Below are 23,263 nucleotides of genomic sequence, written 5' to 3' on the forward strand. Positions count from 1 at the left end.
TGATAACTTTAATAATTTAACATATTTTTATCCTTCCTTGGGACCTCCACATGTAAGTCTAAATATTTAATTTAATTTACCACAGCTTTATCACTAGAATATGAAATGAGGCCAACATTAGCTCATATATTTCTAATCAAAAATTGCATTCTAAACTTGTCGTATACTATATTGTAAAAAGTTTTATTAAGGGATAATTAATTACTTATTTCCGCTCACGATAGAAAAAAAATAAAAAATCTTAGAGTAACTTCCGATTGTGTAACATCAAAGCAACTTATTCTTTTAAGGTGTTATAAAAAATTATTTTATAATATTTGAAGGGGTTAAATCTTATTTTAGTTTCCAAGTTTAGTTATTATGTTGAAAAGTTTTCTTTTTAGTGGTAGGTTTGATCTGTGCTATTAAAATTTTCATATTGTTTTAAACTTAATCTAAAATTACGTAGTACCGTGTAGGTTTAAAAATTATAAAACCTTTGATAATATATATCAAAATAAGAGTTCGAGAACTTTCAACTAAAATTAAGAGTTTTCTACGAAAGAATGTAGAATTATCTCATCTAAGATAAGAGATGGTCATTACAAAGTGACAAAAATGTACAAGACTTTTGAATGTCTTTAATTAGTTGTTCAATGAGCTAACATGTTGAGAAAACACACTCTATGTTTAACCAAACATCTGAACATGCAATCCAATCCACCCTCAATTCCTTCAAAACTTGCAGCTAATGTTCCAAGCCTTCTCTGTGCCATTTGAACTTCAGCTTTGTTACCACTGCCGCTGTTGCCTCTCGTGTGGCCAAGGAGCGAACGAAGAGCGACATCCACGCTCTCCAACTCGTTTTCCATCTTCTGTCCCTTCCCTGATCCTGACCTGATTGTTGGCATCAACTGTGAGACCAACGACCACCCGCTAGCCCTCACCTTTGCCACGGGTGCCGATAGGAGTGCCAAAAGCTCGCTAAAGATGGAAATGCTGATGGTTCTTGCTTCTCTCAACAGTCTGATCAGAGGCAACAAATCATGATTTGGTAGATCCAATATAGGGAAGCTTGCTCTATCATTCTCCATTCGTTTCAGTGCGCCGAGGCAGCTTCCAATGTCTTTCCTTGCCTTCCTTCGGAAGCTGAAGTACGCACGAACATGGCTTTCGATGCTTGAATCTGCACCCTTCCGACGTAAAGCTGACTGAAGGACTTGTATACTTTGTTTCATCATAAGGATTACGTCCCTGGCAGAGCTGCAAGAGTCTATCAATACAACGGACTCATTTAAAGCCTCTTCCACAAGCTTCCCCTCCTTATAGTGAACAAGAGCCTGCTGTGTGGAAGAGGACTGAAAAAGCTCTCCAACAGAGTTGTACAACTCTGCCAGCCCAACCAAGGCAGCTTGAATCGCCTCGAGCCTGAATGTAGCCACTTTGGCATTGAAAGACGAAACTTGAAAGGATTTCAGACTTTGCAGCAATGGTTCTGGCTCGAGCTCCACCCTCGTTGGCAGGCTAACAGACCTAATGGGCTGGTGGGCACCGGTGAATATTGACGAGATCGCCATCTTTGGTTTGTAAATTGCTGAATAATCTCACAAGAGAAGTGAATGGTTTGAGCAAAAACCAAACCAAATTTTCAGCCAATTTATATGGAAAAACAGAAGCTAACAATGTCTCTGTGCATGCATGTCAAAATCACAGCCTTGCGAACATAGCCTCAGCTCTCTCTCTCTGATTCTCCTGTAACAGTTTCAGCCTACACTCTGAGCATCTAAGTCAAATTTTTTAATCATATGCTCCACCGATTGGGCAACATCAACCTCTGACAACAATAAACAGTAATATAATATTGGACATGTTGGCATAGTTGCAGGTCCATAATGATACCAATGCCGCCCTGCCTCCCCAATAATTGGGGTCTCACCATCTAGGCCTAAACCCCCTACATAATTTAAGATTAATCATATGACTAATCATGTGGGGGAGGAAGAGAATCAGCTTATTTCAAAGCTAAATATTCCCGACCCATGTTTTGTCTCCATCCATCGAGAGGAATGGATGTAGATAAAAAGTGACTGGCCACCCCTTTTAAAATGGGGGGTTTTGTTAATGATTATAGCCATGAATCTAGGCGTACAATGAGAAAACATTGCTACTCCCATAGCCTAGATTGAATTGGCAGTGTTTACATTCTAATGCAGCAGCAGCAGACAGAGGGCGGGGCATGCGGCAGAGATAATGACTGAGAGAAAAAGAACCAAGGGAAAAAAGTTTAACGAAATCCACAATAATTCACATTAATCAGTCACTCAGAACATATTGCTCTGTCTAACACAACTGATAACACCATCATTCTCAGTTTGAAGGCATTAAATGACTTTTAAAGGATAAACTGGGTGTGAGTTTTTAAGTTGATGGATTGAACAAGGGAAGAGAGAAAGCAAAACAAACCACATGGTTAGAACAAGTGAGGGAAAACAGTGAGGCCCCGGCCCTGAATGGACGCCATGAGGGAGACAGGTGAAGAGGGTTCAGTCAGGCATTTTGTCGAACATGTGGAGGGAGCAGAGGATGGAGGAGCAAAAACAGAGAAGACACTTTACCGCAATGCATGGGTATGAGGAGGTGCATGAATGCAATGAAATCCATTGCCTCCATGGATAAGAGAAACGAGAGAAGAAGAAAAAAAATTCGTTTTCGGAAATTCCAAGCGTCCACTGGACCTGGAGTGGCATTTTTGGATGAGCAGAAATTCGTCTGCAATATCGGTACGTATTATGTATTAATACATATTTGATGAATTCTGTTTTTTTATTGAATAAGAAATCTAGTAAAATTCATATATGCATTTAAATGATGTAAATAAAAAATAAATAGAAACAAATTTCATTTATTACTTATTGGTATTTAAATAGGGATGACAATGGGATGGAATGAAATGGAGTTAGGATGTCTAGATATGTGTTGAGATTCTAACGAGAAAATTTACCTGTTTGTATTTATTAAAATTATTTAATTTAAATGAGAAATTAACTAAATATTAAAAACACATAAAATTACTTATATTTATTAAAAACAAATAACAATTTTATGAATTTGAGATATATACTATACTTCTATTAATTTGAGATATAAAGATAATGATTATGTTATATGAGTATTGTAATTTGGGTGATGAGATAAATAATGTATTTTCCAACCTCCCTAGTAAAATCAAATATGCCAACATGAATATGGCTCGTTTCGCATGTACTCCTTTTTAGAGTCAGGAAGTTCGATGCCCATATCCCTAAATTGTTGTACAAAAAAAATAATAATAAAATCGAATATTCCTCATCTCAACAATTTTTTATTTTATTTTTTAATATAACAACATAGGAATACAAGGAAGGGGCTAAGTCTTGAAAATAATAGTGACATCAATCATTCTCAATGTGGTAACAACTTCTCAAATCATAGATTGTTAGGTTTAAGAGGTCAAGTAGGTTGAAATTAGGGTAGTGTTAAATTGCCTAAATCAAAATCGAAAGAGAAAGATAGGACAAACGACATACTGATAACATTAGAGCGAAGATTTGAATCCCCAACCTTTTGATCGAGAATATATATCTTAATCAATTAAGCTATACTTAAGTCAACTCATTGATAGTATAAATAAATGAGGCGAGGAATGGGCATGTGGGCAAATTCCTCATGAAATCTTGCAGCCACAAGATTTGGTCAACCATCCAAGATTTCATCTAAACGTACGGATCATTTGAGAGAGACAAACGTACAGATGTACCAAAAATGATGATCCTTTCACATTACAAACCTAAAAATTTAACACCTTCCAATGCCTCTTTGCCTCCCTATGATTAATTATTCAGACTAATTCCTTTTTTTCTATTTATGAACCCATATGGCTTGGTTTTGCAATGTGGGTTCTCAACACTAAAGCCTGGCAATGTATGACTGTCTCCCAATTCCAAAAACAATCCACATGAATCAATTCCCTTTGACCATTCACTATTATTATACAAATGGAAAATAGCTCATCAAATTGACCAAGAATCACCAAGAATCTAGAGCTTGCTGTTTTGTTTGTGATCTGTTAAAATTAAGCACGATAACCCTTCATTTCACAGTTCTCACCAACAGTTTCTAAAAATTCTTTTACTCAACAATCTACCAAACAATGTCAGGCTATGTCTGATCAGGATATTTTAGCTTCAGATTTCAATTTTTGGCAGTTAAATTTCAAGATCCTGTTACCTTACCAACCAAAATATAATCACAATAAGCTGTACAGCCTTGTCCATGATCTTTCTTGCTTCATAAGAATACTTTATCCGCCGCTAAGCTAAGCTGTATTATAGAAGAACAAAGTAAAATAAGTGTTGCGAATTACAAAATAACCATGAATTAAATCAATCAAATATGTGATAGAGAATCATTATATAGCTTCTCAGCCCAATTATTTCTGAAATACATTATTAAAAAACAAAAGATTCTATACAATCAGCAGAACTTCATATAAAAGATCAATGGTGGGGTCTATTGTTGGATGATTCCAATTCCAAAATTGCAACATGCAGTAGGAAGGTCTGCATCTAGGTTGTTGTAGGTTTTACCTTATCAACGATAAGACTTTCCAAATTGGGTCCATACTCCTCTGCCAATGCTTGAGCCGGGATAATCAAACAAGGAACCTCTGCACAGTCTGGTTAAGGTTGCATAATGCGATGCTTTGCTGAACAAAGTTTTCGCTGGACCACTTTTACATTGGCCAACCAAACGTTGGTCGAAGTTGATCAAAACCTAGACCACAGAAACTAGGAACGTGAGATTTTGTGGCTACTAATAAAAATAATGACAAATTTAAGTTCAGACTTCAACAGGGGCTGGTAGGGGAAGTGGGAGGGTAAGGAACTAGCAATAGATCACCTCCGAAAATGCCAAATCCTTGATTCTAATTCAACACAAGATTATTATCTTTAGCCACTATTTTATAGCACACTAGAAGACTTGAAATGTGACTGGATTAATTTAGGCTATAACATCAAGAACGCAATGTATGTTTATCCAATCCAAGAATACTTCTCTACACCATTATCCCATAAAAATTTTATAGGAAACTAAAACACAATCAACAATTTCGTTTTCATTCAGGAAAAATAAAAAGAGGCTGTATCATAACATGGACTTCGATCTGCAAATTTTCACATCCAAGAAAAGTAAAGACAATGGCAGGCAATAATCCTGAAATCTTCAGACGATACGAAACTTTTACCAGTTAGATAGCATGGCCTTGCTCCCTCACTTTCTTTAGAGACTTGAGTGTACTCTCTAATGTTGAATACGCAGCAACGTCAGTCATACTCTTACTCTCAACTGCATAATCAAATACTTCATATGCCTCGGCAATTCTATCGCTCCTACAAAGCGCCCTCACAAGAGTAGCATAGGAAGCTGTTTCAAGCTTCATACCACCCGATTTCATCAAACCATACAATTCAATCCCTCTATCCAAGAGCCTAGACTTTGCCAATCCGTGGAGCAATGTATTATATGTGCACGAATTGGGGCTGCACCCCTTTGCCTCCATCACCTCGAGCAACGACAATGCTCCCAAAGCATCACCCTCCCGACACATTCCATTCATCAATGAAGTGTAAGTAACTGCATCAGGGAAATGACCCATCTCCGCCATGATGTCCAAAAACTTTCGGGCTTCCTTAACTCGCCCTGATTTTGATAACCCAAAAATCAACGTATTAAAAGTTACAACATCAGGCTCCAATCCCTCCTCCTTCATTTTCTTATAGACTCCAATTGCCTCACTGCCCCTGCCAAGCATACAATAACCCTTCATAATTGTGTTATAAACAAAGCAATCCGGCTTAAAACCCTCCTCCCCCAGCACACTTATCAACCGTGTCGCCTCGCGGAGATTCTTGCCATTACATACATTATCAATCAAGATTGTATAAGTAACGAGATCGGGCTTTGAACCAAAACTACTTCGCATTTCATCAATAAAACCATAGACTGTGGACAGAGCTCTGGATTTGCAAAGTTGCTTAACGAGATGATTGTATGTAAAAGAATCGGGAGGGGATTGTTTTCGCGATAATTCCTTAACCAATTCTACTGCTTCATCAATCAGACCTGCCGAGCAAAGCGAGCGGACGGCAATATCTGTGGTTACCTTGTCAGGATTGAAGCCATTGGAGACCATGAAATTGAGGATTTGCTGAACCGAGGCAAGAGAGGAACCGGAACCATTTCCGGACGTAGAGAGTAATACGTGGAAGGTCGATCGATCGGGGGAGAATGAAGGCTGAACTTTGGACATGTAGCGGAGGAAAGAGATGGAGTCATTGAGCGTGGCGATTGAAGCGTAAGACTGAAGGAGAGAGTTATAGAATCGAAGATCAAGTGGAGCTCTTGTGGTGGCGATGAATGAGCTGTAGAGCTTCTTGGCATCTGCGAGACTGGAAGATTTGAAGAGCGTCGCAGTTTTAGGCTTTTCCAGGGGGCCGGAGCTCTGCGCCGATTGGATTTTCCGGGAAGGTTTGGGAGGTAATTTCTTGGATAATGACCGGGGCTCGCCGGACAAGAGCGGCGGTGCCGCCGCCAGAGGTTGAGGCGGTTTGTTCAAGATCGTCGTCGAGATTGCTGACCGAAATGATGGCGATAATTTCCCCATCTTCAAAATTCTTCTGGAGGGTTTTTCCGATATTAGGGTTTTTGCAGAATTTGAGATATGCGTGGGAAGGTACATGGGCTGGGCTTCGGCCCAACCAGAAGAAGGCCCGCCCTTGTTTGGACCCAAAGAAGGGAAAATTTTCCATTATTATTATTAAAATTTTCCGGGAAAAGAGGGAATAGGACATCCAACCTCCAACCCGACCTTAAGCAAAAAAAAAAGAAAAAAGGTATCTTAACGGTTCAGCTATGCTTATACGAAATTTCCAGTATTATTAAACCTTTGCCAATGTATTTTTGTTCCTGATTTCTTTTATAAAAATTAATCAATGATTACGGGTGAGATATTTGAAGGATAAAAAAATTTTAATTGTCTACGTAAATTTGATAATTCTATAATTTAGTAAAAGATGAGTTCTTAGGAAAAAAAAGTATTATGTGTTTTTGAAGAAAATTAAATATCCATTCAATCTTTTATTGCAAGCTAATCTCTATTGCATAATTTAGACCTTACATATACCATAATTCATATTTGTTTCACAGCATAGAAAGTAATTTTATTGCATGTTACAAGGGATGTTTAGGCAAAAGTATTTGATTGTTGCCATTTTGAAAAAATAAACAAAATTCCGTGATTGGTACTTTGGCACCTTCCCTATTTTCAATTTTTTTTTATGGCAGTAGATTCAAAACTTCTTTATTATTACATCATCTCAATTTTTACTCATCTTAGTTATAGACATTTAAAAAATTACTATTTTGATCAATTAATTTCTTTCTTCATAGTTTTAGCATCACAATCCATTTACAAAATTTATTAAAATGTATGTATAAATTTCTATGAAATTATTTTCAATGTGTATATAATTTATGTTGAAATTTGGTAGATAAAGATCAAATTGGTCACTTTTTAAACTACAAAACTAAAATAAACGTTTTGTAAGCACAATGATTATAATGAACTAAGGTTAAAACTACGTAAATCAAAATGAATATTTTAAAGTACGTAGAGCATTCCATCAAACAAAACAAAAAGTACGTAGAGCAAAATAAAGAAAAGTGAAAATACTTGGGACGAAAATATTTTAGTATTTGTGTTAAGGAATTGAATATCTCTTCAATCTTTTATTGCAAGTTACATGTCTATTACATAATTTAGACATTACACATACCATAATTCATATTGGTCTTTAACGATATGGGAAACACATTTTATTGCTTATGGAGGAAATGTTTAGGCAAAAGGCCTTTGATTGTTGCAATCTAAGTTGTTGCCATAGCCGATACGCAATATGTCGCAATATCTTTTGAAAAATCCAATTCTGTCGGCAACTCTACTATCAGGACCGCGCCCACATTCAAGTCCACCGTTAATGATGTTGGTGATAACACCATAGCCAGGAACCCTTCCTGCAGCACTATCGGCACCTGACGGCTGCCACTTGCCGATGATAACATCGTGACTTGATGGTTTGTTTCCTTGTGGTGTCATCCAAAACCAGATGGCTGTTTTGAATGATACAGTTGGATCTGTGGCTACCGAATCAGGGTTGTTCAACAAATTCAGTCCTAGTGCTCTACCTGCTGGCCCGTAGTTGTAGTTGCTGAAAAAATTCAATTATTTTATCTATAAGGACTAAAATATCAAAAGTTTGATTGAGAATTTTGTTATTATAAAAGATTAATTATCTTACTGAGTGAGTTGAATTGGTCCACGGCCGTAATATTTCTGGCCGGGAGCACAAGGCCATTGTTGGTTGGGTGAACAATAAGTGTCTTGATTTCTCTCCCTAATGAAACAATATCCCCATGCGAATGGGCCATCTGGTGCACTTGGCCATCCTCCTGCACCACAATTTATATGTTAATTTTCCAATCAAATCAACTTCTTAATCATTAAGGTGAAACTATTTAAGTGGGTTAGAACACCATTAGACATATGAGAGGAATTAAAAAAGTATGCATTGAATCTAAATTTTATTAGTGAGGAGTCATATTGAATAATTTTTCCTTAATAATTACTAACCAGTAGTTTCATGAGAAGTTTGGCCCAAGAAAGCCGCCAACTCCCTTTTACGGGTAGCATCATCTCCTGTTGTTCCAAAGCCAGGAAAGGATCTCGTAGCAGAAATGAAAGCATTGTAACTATAGAACCCATTACTAGGGCATCGTGCATCGTTGCGATACTTGAGCATTTGGTCGAAGATGGCAGGGGTGATGATCCTGCCAACGTCTCCCGATCCCGGGTTTGTGGGTGTAGGAGTTTGGCCGCCACACTGGCTCTGGCAACCATTTTTGCAGTACTCATCAGTGGAGCCGCACCACCCGTGCTGGCTGCAGCAGAGGCGATTGGGGCAGAGGGCGCCATTGGCCTGCCGCCCACATTGCTCCGCAGAAGCAGCTCCCAAAAACAAGGCAAAGGCCAAGATGATTAGCGTATGGGCTTTCATTTTCTTTTCTATCTTTGCTTGGTGATGATTGAACAAAATGAGAACCAAAACGGCTCATATTTATAGGCTGCGTTTGGTTTGGTTTTTGGTGGACTTTTCAAACCAAATGAATAAACTAAACAAATTTTGGGGTAAGATTGTTGGAGCTTGACCGGAACCTCTTAATATTAAGGTCACTCGCCCACTCTCAAGTCTCGACTTCTAAATGGTGTAATAAATTGTTATGAAGAATTCTCCTCAATTTAATGGAGGGACCCACCCATGCCTAATTTTTGAATAGTCTCACCACTACTACAAATCTTCAAGTTGACCCATTAACATCAGTGCCGTCTCGATCCGGTAAGAAATTTTACATTGTTGGATAAGCATTTAAATTTTCAAATCAATTATTAGGAAGCAACATATTGTGGCGGCTTTATAAATAATGTTTTCATTTATAGAGTTTGGTTTTAAATATCAAAGATATTGGGTTTTTTTTTTTTTTTGAAATATTGACATGTTCGATGGATATATTTATTAAAAATTTTAAAAAATTCATGATAAATATTTTAAATAAGTTAAAATTAAAATTATTTAATATTAAAGATATTTTCTTGTTAATTTGTTATATTTTGTCTTTTTTTCTGTGCGTATGGTAGAAATATTGATCCATCCCTCATGTCGATATCAAACTGATCAATGTATAGAAATATCAAACATGTTAGAGAGAAATTTAATACTTTTGTAATTGTTACTCTTTTTTCAAAATGGTTTTTTAGGTACGTTAGAGAAAAAAAATATAATTCTTACCGCATAATTTAAGAGTTTCTCTTCTTTTTACCGCAAAGACAAGATTTGAATGGTATGTTCTTTGATACTTTTTTTAACTCTACAATACGTGGGGTGAGAGAATTTGAACCTGCAACCGTTTAGTAATGGTTATGTGTCATTAACTATTTAATGACTATTTAATACTAATTATGACTTTGTTATCTATATGATATGCGTATCAATTTGAGATTTTTTTTAGTGGTCAGACATGTGCATCTCCTTATTCAAATCATGTGGGTTGAACTCCCACTTCTTTATTAATAACATAAAATTATAGTACTAAAGAAAAAAACATAATATTTTATAGAAAAAAATTGTGCGGTGTGTATAACTATTTTATTAGTAAATGGAAAAAAATTGGCTACACATGAGTAAGTAATAATTCTTATTAATTTTTCAATATCGTCTATTTCGATTAGATTATAAATATTAATTGAATACATATTTTTATTACAGAAGTTGTAAATAGATCTTGTAAAAAAATATATATAAAAAAGATATAAATTGATCAACAAAAATTACTTATACAAAGAAGGAAGTATAAGCATACACTTAAATTTTGTTCATTAATTGACAATTAACGAAAGAAAAAAACTTAGGCTATGTTTGAGCCAGCAAGTCAAGTGCTCTTAACCAAGCATGTGGGAAAAAACAAAACTTGTTTGACAAATAATGAAGCTACATAAAATTTGGTGGGGAGATGTAGTTATTTATTTTATATTTTACTTTCGGATGGATTTAAAAATTACCACAGTTATTTAAATTCTAGGTCCAATTTGATAAAATTGAAGAGTTTAGGATAAATATTTATCAGTATTAAAATATAGATCCATTTTCTTTTGGATGTGAGATCCTTAACATGTCTCTCAAGATCTCGTTTGAATGTTTTGGACTTTCCTACCATATTGTTAGGTCTATTTTCTTTTGGGATCCTTAACATAAAATAATAAGGTAGTTTTAGTACGGTGATAATTCTTGTAATTTTATGGCGAAATCGGGTCCTCAAGAGACAATTTTAAAGCTTCAATTTATATCAACGTTAACTTAAGACAATAGAAAATTTGAAGTCATATTTGAAATGTTATTTTAGTTTTTACACCCATCGTATAGACAAAAACTACCATAGTTTTACGAATAGTTTCAGAATTATCATTTTTATTATCTTTCTTACTTCGTTATCATTGATTGCTGTATTAATTTTCTGAAAACTAACAAAATTATTATCAACATAGTATGGAATAGAGGTATTTTAATGAAAAAAATTAATAGACATTTTAAAATATGAAAATAAGAAAAAGGAAAAAAAAACTGTAGAGAGATGCATAAAAGCGGAAACTTCGCGGCGGCTCGAAAATAAAAGATTGGAGTCTTCGCGATCCCCGAATTTCCCGGCGCCGATTAAGGACTTTCTATCGGACTCATTGACCAATTGGAGGCGGCGGTGACGTGGCATTAGTGGTGGTGGAGACGTGCCTAAATCTATTTACTTAAATAGTTCAAAATACTTTCCCAGTTAATTAGAGATGAATTCAAATTCCACGATAACCACCTTAAGAATTAATAATTCCTATCTATTTTCGAATATGATAATATGTGACAAGTAGTTTGGATTGGAAATGGGGCGGGGTCGGGGTATCCCATCCCTCGTTGGCCTCGTCCCTGAAAATTTGGAGGCGATAATGGGACGGGGAATCCCTGATTGGGGACGGGGTCCCCTACCCGACTTTCTTTAATTTTTTTTATTTTTTATTTTTATTTTTAAAGATTTATTAATATTTTAATTCTTTTAAAAAATATAAACTTTTTATTTTATAGAACAGTGTAAAATTTAGTTAAATACAATTACGATATTTTGTATGTGTTTATTTTTTCAATACGAAGAATAAGAATGAAGGTTTAATCCAAGAATCCAACAATTCAAACCTCAAGTTTGAAGTTATACAACCTAAACAAGGAAAAATCAAGAAAATTGACGTAATATTATCCAACATAAAATTAACATAACATAATATTACAATAGTTCTATCTCCAAAGTTATGATAAAAATACACTATAAAAGTCTAGAATAAAAATATTATGTCTCTAAATTTTTACACTCAATCTTATTTAAGACCTAAAATTTGCATTAATATTCTTTTGTTAGAGTTTTTTATTTATTTAATATAAATCTTAGATCTATTATAAAAAGAAAAAATAAATAGAAATCTTACGTCACCACATTTGGACTTGTATCGAGTTTAATAATATATGAGATTCAAAACACAAAACAAAGAAAAATTTATGTTGTGTGGAATATACGGTAGAGAATATTTGCAAAGGAAGGACTAAATTGAATTTTTCTATAAAGTCTAGTGATACCTTCTATTAAATACGATATAAAATTTTTGCAGTAGTCAAAATGACTATAACTCAGTGGTAATTGACATATTCCTCCAACCATGATGTTGTGAGTTCGATCCACCACCCCACATGTTGTACTAAAAAAAACTAATATTTTAATATTTTTTTTAGAATTGTGGCGACTCCAAACTTTTACCATTTGATAAAAAATATATGTTTTAACTGATTAATCTATGAACAGTATCCTCTTTTTAGTCAATTTACCATTTGATAAAAAATATATATTTTAACTAATTAATCTATGAACAGTACCTCTTTTTAGTCAACCTGTGGAGATGGAGATTCAGATTCATGAAGATTGAAACGCTTCCCAAATTGTGCAAAAAGTTTGCAACAAAATCAAAATTTTGTTTTGTTTTTATTTTTTTTTATGTTTTAAAATTTTAATTTTTTCAAAATATAGATAAAAGCATTATTTTATTCTTTTTGACTTATAAATACACAATAAAACATAGAAAATAAATATATCATACAAAAGCAGTACTTTTTTAACTTAAAATTTCAACGAACGAAAAACAATAAATAATTATTAAATATGTTTTGTTTCTTTCTTTAATAGAAAAGAAAGAATAAAGAAAAATAATTATCAAATACAAATATATTTTTACAAGAAAAGAAACATAAACGTTATAAAACGAGTCTAAAATTAAGTTTTGTATCTTAAAATTAACTAAAGTTTGGAATATTATAAAATATATATATTATTTTGAGCAAGTTTTGGAGTTGGGGCTGGGCTCTGGTCAATATTGGGCTGGGCTCTGGTCAATAGAGGGCTGGGCCTGCCCCCTTTTTTTTCGTTCCTTTTGTTTCTTGATAACCCATTTTTTACTTCCTAATCCGTCCTTCAATATATAGTTCTTTTCAATAGACATAATATAAAGATTAAAACTTATATTTATAATACATATAATAAAATTTATTTTCTATTATTCTATTTTGAATGTGTTGATTTATTTTCAATTCAAATTGTTTCGTAAAAAGGAAATAGAAAAAGTGTGTGATAGGGTGAAAGTGCATAAACCACTAAAAATATTTTTTTTATGCCTTATTTGATAACCATGCGGTATCAAAATATATCATAAATTATAAGTTAGGGAACCAATTATTTTATATTTGAAATTTGATGTCACTTAAAATTATACGGGACTCAACTATTGAGACAACGACAATTGCATTTACTATTGTTTTAAAATTATGGGGATAATATTTATAATTACAATCATCCTTGTTTTCCTTTTCTTATTTTCTATTTTCTATTTATAATTTTTGAAAGACATTTGAGTTTAGAAATCATACTTTGTTTCTTGTTCATTTATTTATTTGTATTTCTAAAACAAATTGTATATAAATTTTTGTTACAAAAAGTATATGTAACTTATACCTTAGTTTCATCTTGTCAGTGTTTTAAAAATATAAATAAAAAGTATGTTCTTATCAATTTCTTTAACTTAGAAGATACATAATAAATATTTAAAAATTAAAAAAGTATTTTACTATTAAAGTTTTAAGTTTCAAACAAAACTTAAAATTTTTAATTTAAAATTTAAAATAACAAAAAATAAGAGAGAAAAAAAGGATTATTACCAAATATACTCATGCTTTTTCTTAAATAAAGAATAAGAAATAAAAAATAATTACCAAATACATTTTTGTTTATCTCTTTCAAAAATAAAAAATAAGAATAGAAAAGGAAAATTACCCGATGAGGGTTGTGAGGGAGATCCAAATGAGGTTTAGTTAAAATTTATGTCCAATGAGAGTTTTAACTGAAATTAAATTTTAAGAAGGAAAGCTTTGTTTATTTAATCTGAATAATTTTAAAATTTTAGAATGACCCAATAATTTGAAAAAGTGATTAAATTGATGCATTCAACAAAAAAAAAAAAATTTAAAAAGAGAGTAAATTTGAATGGTTTCCATGTCTCGTCCATTAATTATTTATAATATCCATCTTTACAAAAGGATTAACTGATAAAAATAAATACTTTTTAAAAAAATATACGGTCCAACTTATAGCTCACCTAATTAAAGATATAATTTCTGATTTTGAGGTCGGTTCTAATCCCGATCCTACATGGAAAAAAATTTAAAGAATCTTTTTTTATTTTATTTAAATTTAATGAAGATCTCAGACATATTTGTAAAGGTATAGTTTTTTTTTTCCTTTAAATATTATAGGTATATAAGCTTAATTTTGAAAACAAAAACTAACAAAAATCTATGTCTCATCCAATAGCATTTTATTTACTCTTAAAAAAAAGGCATTTTATTTTAAAAAATTAAGTTTATGAAAACTAGAAATACTTGAATGCTTTGTTTTAAATTTTTTTTTCCTTGAAAACATCTTTCTTATACTTTTCAAAATTTGGGTAACATTTTAAAAGCATTTGAAAGTATGTCAGAATATAAAAGAAAAATGATAATAAATAAGCATGTTTTTCTAAATGAAATATATGTTTAACTAATAAAAATAAATCGTATTAAAAAATTATTTCAAAAGAGTGGAATAACAACCCTTCATGATTGCAGTAAAAGATTGTGTTAAATTAAGAGAAACCCTTACTATAAAATATAAATAGGGGAACTTCTCTGCTAGACTCCATCAACTAATCTTCTTTACAATATATTCTTATATTCAAAGAGGAGAAGAATGACATTTTACGTATTAATTTTCTCATCTCTTGGTTTGTGGTTGGGAGCCTCTGCATAGCAATGTCTGGGCGGCAGGCCGGCGGCGCTGTTTGCCCAAATGGGCTGTGTTGCAGCCAATAATGGTGGTTGTGGCACCATTGACCCCTATAGCGGAGCTGGTTGTCAGAGCCAGTCTCGTCTCGGTGGCTCGACTCCATCTCCCACCCCCCAGCGTTGGAGGGGATGTTGGTGGGCTCATCACCGAATGCTCAAGTATCGCAACGATTCAGTTACTTATTATATGAAATCTCTTGAAGATGAATAAACCATCATTCAATCCAAAAGTTTAAACTGAGGATTTGGGTAAATTTAATTCTTTTACGAGTATCTCAACAAAATTCTATACATAAATGGCTAATTGAGAGGAATATGGTATGGAAACCATACGGTATAGGAGGATGGACAACAGCACCAGATGGTCCTTAATTATGCATATATTGGAACTTATTCCTGATGCTACCTATTGTGTATCTCTTCTCTAAACCCTATTTTTCACACAAATTAAAATTGCTCTGTCATATGATGAGCTTAGAACTATAATGTCAATTATATAGCTAAATATATTTTATATCTTGTTTTCATTGTAATCAACTACAACTACGGGCAAGTTGATATATTATGATCGAGAATTGAATTTGCTGAATAATCTAGATTTAGTAGCAACAAATGCACTCATATATCATTCAAGACTGTCATTTGGTTTTGGATGATACATAAATTTCTTCTATATTTAAAAATACATATTTATTTATAAAGTGAATATTCATTCTTTTATTTATTGCAAATTATACCTATATTACACAATTCAGACATCACACATACGAACCATACTTGTCTTTTACAGCACCAGAAAGATAATTTATTGCATAGTTTAAGGGTAAATATTTAGCTAAACGGACTTTGGTTGTAGCAATCTAAGTTGTTTCCGTAACTTGTATTCAATATGTCGCAGTATCTTTTGTAAAATCCAATTCTGTCAGCAACTCTGTCATCGGGACCATGCCCACATTCGAGTCCACCATTAATGATGTTTGTGATGACACCATAGCCAGGAACTCTTCCAGCAGAGTTGTCGGCACTCGACGGTTGCCACTTGCCAATAATAACATCATGACTTGATGGTTTGTTTCCTTGTGGTGTCATCCAAAACCAAATGGCTGTCTTAAATGATACAGTTGCATCTGTGACTACTGAGTCAGGATTATTCAACAAATTCAATCCCAATGCTGTTCCCGCTGGCCCGTAGTTGTAGTTACTAAAAAAATTCAATAATTTTATGGATTAAGATTACAATCTCTCACAAATTTTATTATAAACTTAAAAAAAAAATTCAAAAGAGTAAATAGAACTTACTGAGTAAGCTGGATTGGTCCACGACCGTAGTATTTCTGACCAGGAGCACATGGCCATTGTTGGCTGGGTGTGCAATAGACATCTTGATTTCTCTCCCGTATGAAACAATATCCCCATGCATATGGACCATCAGGTGCAGTTGCCCATCCACCTACATCACATTCAATTGTATAATATTCAAATAAGGTGCATCACTTCACACTAATCTATTTTAACAGAGACTTCAAGTTCAAAGTAGTAACCAGTAGTTTCATGAGAAGTTTGGCCCAAGAAAGCCGCCAACTCCCTTTTACGGGTAGCATCATCTCCTGTTGTTCCAAAGCCAGGAAAGGATCTCGCAGCAGAAATGAAAGCATTGTAACTATAGAACCCATTACTAGGGCATCGCGCATCGTTGCGATACTTGAGCATTTGGTCGAAGATGGCAGGGGTGATGATCCTGCCAACGTCGCCCGATCCCGGGTTTGTGGGTGGAGGAGTTTGGCCGCCGCACTGGCTCTGGCAACCATTTTTGCAGTACTCATCAGTGGAGCCGCACCACCCGTGCTGGCTGCAGCAGAGGCGATTGGGGCAGAGGGCGCCATTGGCCTGCCGCCCACATTGCTCCGCAGAAGCAGCTCCCAAAAACAAGGCAAAGGCCAAGATGATTAGCGTGTGGGCTTTCATTTTCTTTGCTATCTTGGTGATGATTGAACAAAATGAGAACCAAAACGGCTCATATTTATAGGCTGCAATTGGATTTTGGTGGACTTTCCAAACAAATAAATTAAACAAATTTGGGTAAGTTGTTCGAGCTTGACCGCAATCTTGTTATTCTAATTCTCCATTATTAATTGCACAAGCCTATTATTTTAAATTATCTCATCTCAATTCTTGCCACTAGTAGTAAATCTTCATGTGCAAGTCTTGCAATTAAAAAACTACATATATGAAAAATTTAACACCTAAATTAGCCATTCTTTAAGAAAATTTATAATTTTGCCCTGACAAATAATGAGGGGTAGTATAAAAACTTTATGTACTATTCTAATATACCAGACATTTTCCTAAAATGCTTAATAGATAAGATATCAATTACCTTATTTGATGTTGAAAGTTCAATCCCTTACTTCAATATTTATGTTGTACTAAATTTTTTTTTTGAATTTTTAGATATTTTAGAAGAAAAATTATATTCTTATCATGTATGTAATAGACTAATAGTTATAAGGTGATAGTCATATAGTAGTTGTCATTTTTAATAAATTATTTAAAAATATATTTCTTGCCCGAGGGACAAGATTGAATAATGATATCTTCCCTGAAGTAAGACTTTATCATAGATTCATATATATGTGGTCCAATTTGAGTAAGTTTAGTATCTTTTTATTATACGCGTTGTAGGTTAGAATCACACTATATATTTAAAAAAAGTAAATAAATAAAGTTAATCTATTAGTTTAGTAACAAAAGAAAACACGAAAATTTATGTAGTTTCATTCTTGAATAATGTTATAATTTAGTGAAAGATTAGAGTTATAATTTTAGAAAATTATATTTTATCAACACATGAATCCTAAGTTTCTTGAAAAAATTGTAAGGAAAAATTATTATAGGAATATCGAGGAGAGAAAATCTAATGACATAAAACAATTTATTGAAGGATAAATTTGAAACTTTGAACGAGAAAAAAAAAGTATAGAAGATTAATTAAATTAAAAATGAAAAAAAATTATAAGTTAATTTTGTAATAGGGTCTTATAAAAATATGATATAAATAGGCTCTAGAAAATAATTTAAATATGTTTTTAATCTCCCAGAGACATCAAAATTTGTGAGAGAACAAAGAAATTGTCATCAAATTAAAGTTCATTTATGTTTTATATTTGAATTAAAAAACAATAATATAAAAAAATTAAATATGTTGTACTAAAAAAAACATAAAGAAACACTTAAAACATAAGAGATGAAAGGTTACTCGCTACCAAATTAATTAAACAGATCTTCATTTTCTGGGCGGAAGGTCACAATTTAACGTTTAACGAGACATTCATTAAAATTAAATTAAGAATAAAAAGCTTCGGTTATTTAAACATTCATAAGTTTCTAAACAAATTATGCACGATATTAAAATTTAACATGATCCAATAAATCTGTGTAAGAAAAAAAATAATCCAATAAAAAAATGAATTATATATTTGGATGATTTGACGTGACATGCATTGAAAAAAAAAATAATTAATTGAATGGTTGTATGTTCCGTTAGTTATTTATACAAAAAAAAAAAACCTTCTTTTGACCAATTTACTGCTATTTTTAAAAATATATGTTTTATATTTGAATTAAAAAACAATAATATGAAAAAATTAAATATGTTGTACTAAAAAAACATATTTTCTATAACATGAAATTTGCTATGAGGAATTTTCTATAACATGATATAAATTAAACATGATATAAATTATCTTTGAACAATATTTTCTTAAAATAAACTTTATTTGATATATATTTAGGTAATTATTTCTATAAAATTTATTCGTTTCCTTTTAGATTATTGTCATGAAAAATTTATTTTCATCAAAGTTGCTATGGGGTTAAAAATCGTGAAATTATGAATGAATGATAAACTTTGTCGTAGCTTCATTCACCTCATCATAATTCTTAAAAGATAAAACTGAAGTAACTAAATATCTTCTTATTTACTACTATTAAAAAATTAATAATAATTGTATTTTCTCTCCTCTCTTGAGGATAAATTTTTCTAATGATGCATATGATAAGCAATCTAAGTTTTTTCTTAAATGTAACGTTAAAACTAAAAACATAATGTTATCTTTAAAAATACCAAACAAAAACAACAAAATATAAATGCTGTGAATTTTAGAAAATAATCATATCATGTATACTAAGGATGAATAAATGCTCACTCAACCCAAAAATTTAAAACTCTCTTGTTTGTGAGCTTGGATAATTGCATAATGCCCAACAAGTGAAAAACAACAATCCACGGGTCCAAACACAAGACCTACCATGTGAACTTTAGAAAATAATTCTACGAAAGAAATGGTCATGTAACACAGGCAAAATGAATAATAGTAATCAAATGCTAATTTCACAATAATAATCCTTAATATCTCAATATCAGTAATGATAATGTTGTTCAGGGTAGTTAAGTCTTAAGTTTACCTGAAGAATTTATGACTCTACTTAAAAAGTTAATAATAAATCAACTCATCTATAATAGCTATCCCATTTACATAAAAAAAAAAACTTTTATACAACTTATAAATAGGGGATTACGCCTTCGATTTTTAAATTTGAAATTTTTTATAAATTGAGAGTTAAGAAAATTTAAGGATATTTTTGTATTTGTGAGAATTTATACCAGAGCAAAGATGTACTTTCAAATTTGAAAAAATAGAAAAAAGTTAAAAAAAAAAAAAAAAGAAGAGATAAAGAAGGATCATGTATACAAATTTTTTGAGTCCTCAAAAATCCAAAGTGAGTGATCCAATCATGCTTTAAAAAAGCTCTCTAGTCATCATATTTTCCTTAAAAAAATCTTAATCTATATAGTGTTTTTTTCCTCCTTTTTTTTTGTAAATAATCTTAATCTATAGTTGATTTTTACTAGAAACCCAAAATTTGAGCTTGACTTTGACTTGGTTCACCGACTAACTTATCTTTATAAATTATTTAATTATAAAATTTTATTTACTTTGATATTTTCACTCATTAATCCAGATTTAGAAAAGTAATAATACTACGTTAATTTATTTATTTATTTTTAATTTACAAGCATAGGTAAAAACAAGCTCCCATTCAAAAATAAAAATAAAAAAAATTGTCGCGATTATTTTAAAATCATTTTCATTGTATGACCTACCAAAAGTGTATTTCTAAAATATGTCACATGCTTTTTTAATAAGAACAATGACATGTGGAAATGAGACTTCGAACTCAAGACCATGTGATCGGAGACTCGGAATATATGCGTTGACTAATTAGTTAGGTATAGATTGACATACCTATCGTTAGGATAATAGCTTTTTTGTGGCTTATATCAAGCAACATTGTTCACCTTTATTATTATAATATAACTTATTTTAATGATAAAAATCAAAATTTTTATTTTTACAAGGATAGTTTTCAAATTTCATTTTTATATTAGTATTGTAGAATATTAAAGACATAAAACTTTTTTTTTTGAGAAAAATTATATTAGACAATGATATATATAAATATCAAACAATTGAATGACTTATCAAACCATATGGTTTTTGAAAATAAAAATAAAAAAATAAGAAATCAAAACACTCTTTTTAAGTATAGACTAATAATTGATCCTTTTTTCTTTCGAGTACGATCTGCTAACTATTTTTTTTTTCTTTTGAGTGCAGAATAATGATTGGCTAACGTATTTATTGAATATTAATTTTTAACGATTTAGTGGTGAGAGGTTTTGATAGGTTTGGGAAGACGAATTGAGTTTTTTTTTTTAATTAGGGTTAATAATATTTAAATTGGACCAAAATGAATATTTTAAAGTATAGGGATCAAAATTAACAAAAACTAAAAATAGTATAGGGATCAATATTATATTTTAATGTTAAATTTACCTTAGCCTGTCAAATTAAACTTTTGAATTCGTGATTTACTTATGTTTAACAGGGTAGCAAAGTAGCAGATCTTAAGGTTTCAAGAAATTTTTAAAAGGGAAATTGGTGTGGGTAGCAAAATTTTTTTATATATTTTAAAATATGTCATCTGTTTTTAAAATTTCCATATATAGCAAAAATTTTCACTTATATCAGTACTATATCAGACCCTCATATCAGTAATATATCAAACACTCATATTAGTATATCAAAACATTCATATCAGTAGTATGTTAGAGCTATATCACATGCATATTGCACATACATTTATATGAGTAGAATATCAAACACTCATATTAGTAGTATATCAGATGTATATCGCATACATATTGTAAGTATATCAGACACTCATATCAGTAATATCTCATATATGTATATCGCATACATATATCAGTAGTCAGATATATTACAAATATATTATAGATATCTTACACATTTATATCGTAAAGTTTTCATTATAAAATTGAATTTCCGTTTTTTTTAAAAGTGCTATATTTGAAAAAGGTTAAATGTGGTTACTATTTTGTTAATTTTATTAAAAAAATTTGTGATATTTGCAACCCACCTATTTTATAAATAAACTACATGTTTAAAATGTTTAATCTTCAAAACTATTGTGCAGTTTGGCCTGGCCAATGAAAAAAAAGTCTCTTTATAAGAAGACAGCAGAATAATGCAATGTCAATAAATAAGACATTTAAGTGAATTAAAAATGCCAACCAAACCAAAGACCCTTTTGATCCCTATCTTTCTTTTTGTTAAATTTTACTTGAAATTTTAATTGCTAAATTTGATATATATATCCCTTCAAATTTAGAAGCAAATAACAAAATAAAAACATAGAATTTTCAATATAGTAGAAAGTTGAAAATTTCACAAATAATGTAATTTTATTTCGATTCAAACCAAAAACATTGTACACATGAGAATTAAAAAAAAAACAAAAAAAAGTCAATTTTGTGACATTTTTTTTCCAGAACAAAAAAGTACTAACATTTTTAAAAAGATATATAATATTTTTTTATCCAGTGTAATTTCTTCTAAAATTTAGAATATTATCCTAATATTTTATTTTCCAAAAATATCCATATCCATTCTTTAAATAATTGTCACATCGTAAAAATATTATTAATTTTTTTTACCATAATTACAATAAAACTAAGTTTTTTTTAGTACAACATTGTGGGGGTGGGGGTTCGAATTCATGACATTCTGGTCAGAGATAGGTGCCTTAACCATTTGAGCTATGCTCGGTTTAGAACATTAAAACTAAGTTTGAAATGACATAGCATCATTTTCTTTGGCTGAAGAAAAACCAACACTAGGGAATAGAATGAAGTATTTTTTGACCTTAAACTGCAATATTTTAGCTAATCACTCTTCTTAGTTTGTGAGGAGTTGGAGATTTTACTTTTTAATTTCTTTCGAAACTCATTAAATATCATATTATTTAAAGTTCATCATCAACCAATTTTAATATTCATCAACGAATGTTAAAAGAAACTGAAAGAATAAAATTAAAAAATTGTTGGGCAAAATTGAATTTTTTTAAACAAACAGATAACTACGTTGACATTGGCTGTGAGAAGAAATAGAGACATAAATTTTGTTGAGAAATCAAAAGTTGAAGAATCAAAGAAGAAGAGGAAAATACAGAGCAGAACCCCCCTCTCTCTCCCCATTATTCTGCTGCTTCATTTCTAATTACTTTCTTCTTTTCTTTCCTTCCACGGCAGGATCCAACTCAAAATAATAATAATAAATAAATAAAATAAACGATAACGACCCATTTTAACAATTAATTAAGTTTAAAGGTTTAGTTTTTAATGTCTCAAGAATTTAGGTGGTTTAATTCGTACAATTTAGTCTTGTTAATTATATATAAATTTGTGGAGTTGAAGGAAGAAAATCAATGATTTTGATTCTGAATGAGAAAGAAACGAATCACACATCAATTTTGTTGAGCTAAACTCATGTTGGCTACTAAACTAGGATACTATTCCGAAGCTAATAAAAAAGATAAGGTTGCTTAAACGTAGCATGGGATATTCACTTCATACAGTGCTCTCCTCATTTTTGTCCTTTGTCCTGTTGTATAAATGACATGTTTAAAATATTTATTTTCAAAACCATTAATGTGGATGAAAAATATACCGTGTATGGTTTGGCCTGCTCCTTATTATGAAGACAGCAGAATGATAATGAAATGTCAATAAATAAGACATAAATTTTTTATGTGAG

The 23,263-nt window shown here is 31.6% G+C and overlaps 4 protein-coding genes across 6 annotated transcripts; all 4 read right to left on the reverse strand.

Moving 5' to 3' along the window:
• Window positions 1-513: 513 nt before the first annotated feature.
• LOC111005419 (selection/upkeep of intraepithelial T-cells protein) lies at window positions 514-3,833 on the reverse strand. The gene has a single exon (XM_088125776.1). It carries the CDS (start codon window positions 1,554-1,556, stop codon window positions 633-635), a length of 924 nt encoding a protein of 307 aa, XP_087981902.1. The 5' UTR covers window positions 1,557-3,833; the 3' UTR covers window positions 514-632.
• Window positions 3,834-3,974: 141 nt separating this feature from the next.
• On the reverse strand, window positions 3,975-6,710 carry LOC111005895 (Tetratricopeptide repeat (TPR)-like superfamily protein). Of its 3 annotated transcripts, XR_015791737.1 has the most exons (3): window positions 5,264-6,709; window positions 4,605-4,791; window positions 3,975-4,338 (listed from the first exon to the last, which is right to left on the reverse strand). XR_015791737.1 is itself a non-coding variant. In XM_088125771.1 (2 exons), exon 1 carries the CDS (start codon window positions 6,680-6,682, stop codon window positions 5,267-5,269), a length of 1,416 nt encoding a protein of 471 aa, XP_087981897.1. In that variant the 5' UTR covers window positions 6,683-6,710; the 3' UTR covers window positions 3,975-4,338; window positions 5,264-5,266. The 3 variants fall into 3 exon arrangements, 2 of the variants coding, with proteins under 2 accessions (XP_087981897.1, XP_087981893.1); XM_088125771.1 differs by lacking the exon at window positions 4,605-4,791 and having other exon boundaries at window positions 5,264-6,710; XM_088125767.1 differs by lacking the exon at window positions 3,975-4,338 and having other exon boundaries at window positions 4,378-4,791.
• A 1,037-nt stretch (window positions 6,711-7,747) lies between these two features.
• Window positions 7,748-9,171, reverse strand: LOC111005566 (endochitinase). The gene is made up of 3 exons (XM_022277102.2): window positions 8,708-9,171; window positions 8,376-8,526; window positions 7,748-8,285 (listed from the first exon to the last, which is right to left on the reverse strand). Exons 1-3 carry the CDS (start codon window positions 9,129-9,131, stop codon window positions 7,916-7,918), a joined length of 945 nt encoding a protein of 314 aa, XP_022132794.2. The 5' UTR covers window positions 9,132-9,171; the 3' UTR covers window positions 7,748-7,915.
• A 6,623-nt stretch (window positions 9,172-15,794) lies between these two features.
• Window positions 15,795-17,062, reverse strand: LOC148213429 (endochitinase-like). The gene is made up of 3 exons (XM_088120112.1): window positions 16,628-17,062; window positions 16,386-16,536; window positions 15,795-16,287 (listed from the first exon to the last, which is right to left on the reverse strand). Exons 1-3 carry the CDS (start codon window positions 17,049-17,051, stop codon window positions 15,918-15,920), a joined length of 945 nt encoding a protein of 314 aa, XP_087976238.1. The 5' UTR covers window positions 17,052-17,062; the 3' UTR covers window positions 15,795-15,917.
• Between the last annotated feature and the right edge of the window lie 6,201 nt (window positions 17,063-23,263).

The sequence above is a fragment of the Momordica charantia genome (genome assembly GCF_013281855.1).
Source record: "Momordica charantia cultivar OHB3-1 chromosome 1 unlocalized genomic scaffold, Mcharantia_2.0 BLBB01000001.1, whole genome shotgun sequence".
Classification (NCBI taxonomy): domain Eukaryota; kingdom Viridiplantae; phylum Streptophyta; class Magnoliopsida; order Cucurbitales; family Cucurbitaceae; genus Momordica; species Momordica charantia.

What these genes read in the sequence shown, in the direction of transcription:
- LOC148213429 (XM_088120112.1), bottom strand. Translation starts at nt 17,051, where the DNA reads ATGAAAGCCCACACGCTAATCATCTTGGCCTTTGCCTTGTTTTTGGGA. An exon ending in AACTTCTCATGAAACTACTG is followed by an intron (nt 16,537 to 16,627) that starts GTTACTACTTTG and finishes AATGTGATGTAG; the next exon opens with GTGGATGGGCAACTGCACCT. An exon ending in GGACCAATCCAGCTTACTCA is followed by an intron (nt 16,288 to 16,385) that starts GTAAGTTCTATT and finishes GAATTTTTTTAG; the next exon opens with TAACTACAACTACGGGCCAG.
- LOC111005419 (XM_088125776.1), bottom strand. Translation starts at nt 1,556, where the DNA reads ATGGCGATCTCGTCAATATTCACCGGTGCCCACCAGCCCATTAGGTCT.
- LOC111005566 (XM_022277102.2), bottom strand. Translation starts at nt 9,131, where the DNA reads ATGAAAGCCCATACGCTAATCATCTTGGCCTTTGCCTTGTTTTTGGGA. An exon ending in AACTTCTCATGAAACTACTG is followed by an intron (nt 8,527 to 8,707) that starts GTTAGTAATTAT and finishes ATTGTGGTGCAG; the next exon opens with GAGGATGGCCAAGTGCACCA. An exon ending in GGACCAATTCAACTCACTCA is followed by an intron (nt 8,286 to 8,375) that starts GTAAGATAATTA and finishes GAATTTTTTCAG; the next exon opens with CAACTACAACTACGGGCCAG.
- LOC111005895 (XM_088125771.1), bottom strand. Translation starts at nt 6,682, where the DNA reads ATGGGGAAATTATCGCCATCATTTCGGTCAGCAATCTCGACGACGATC.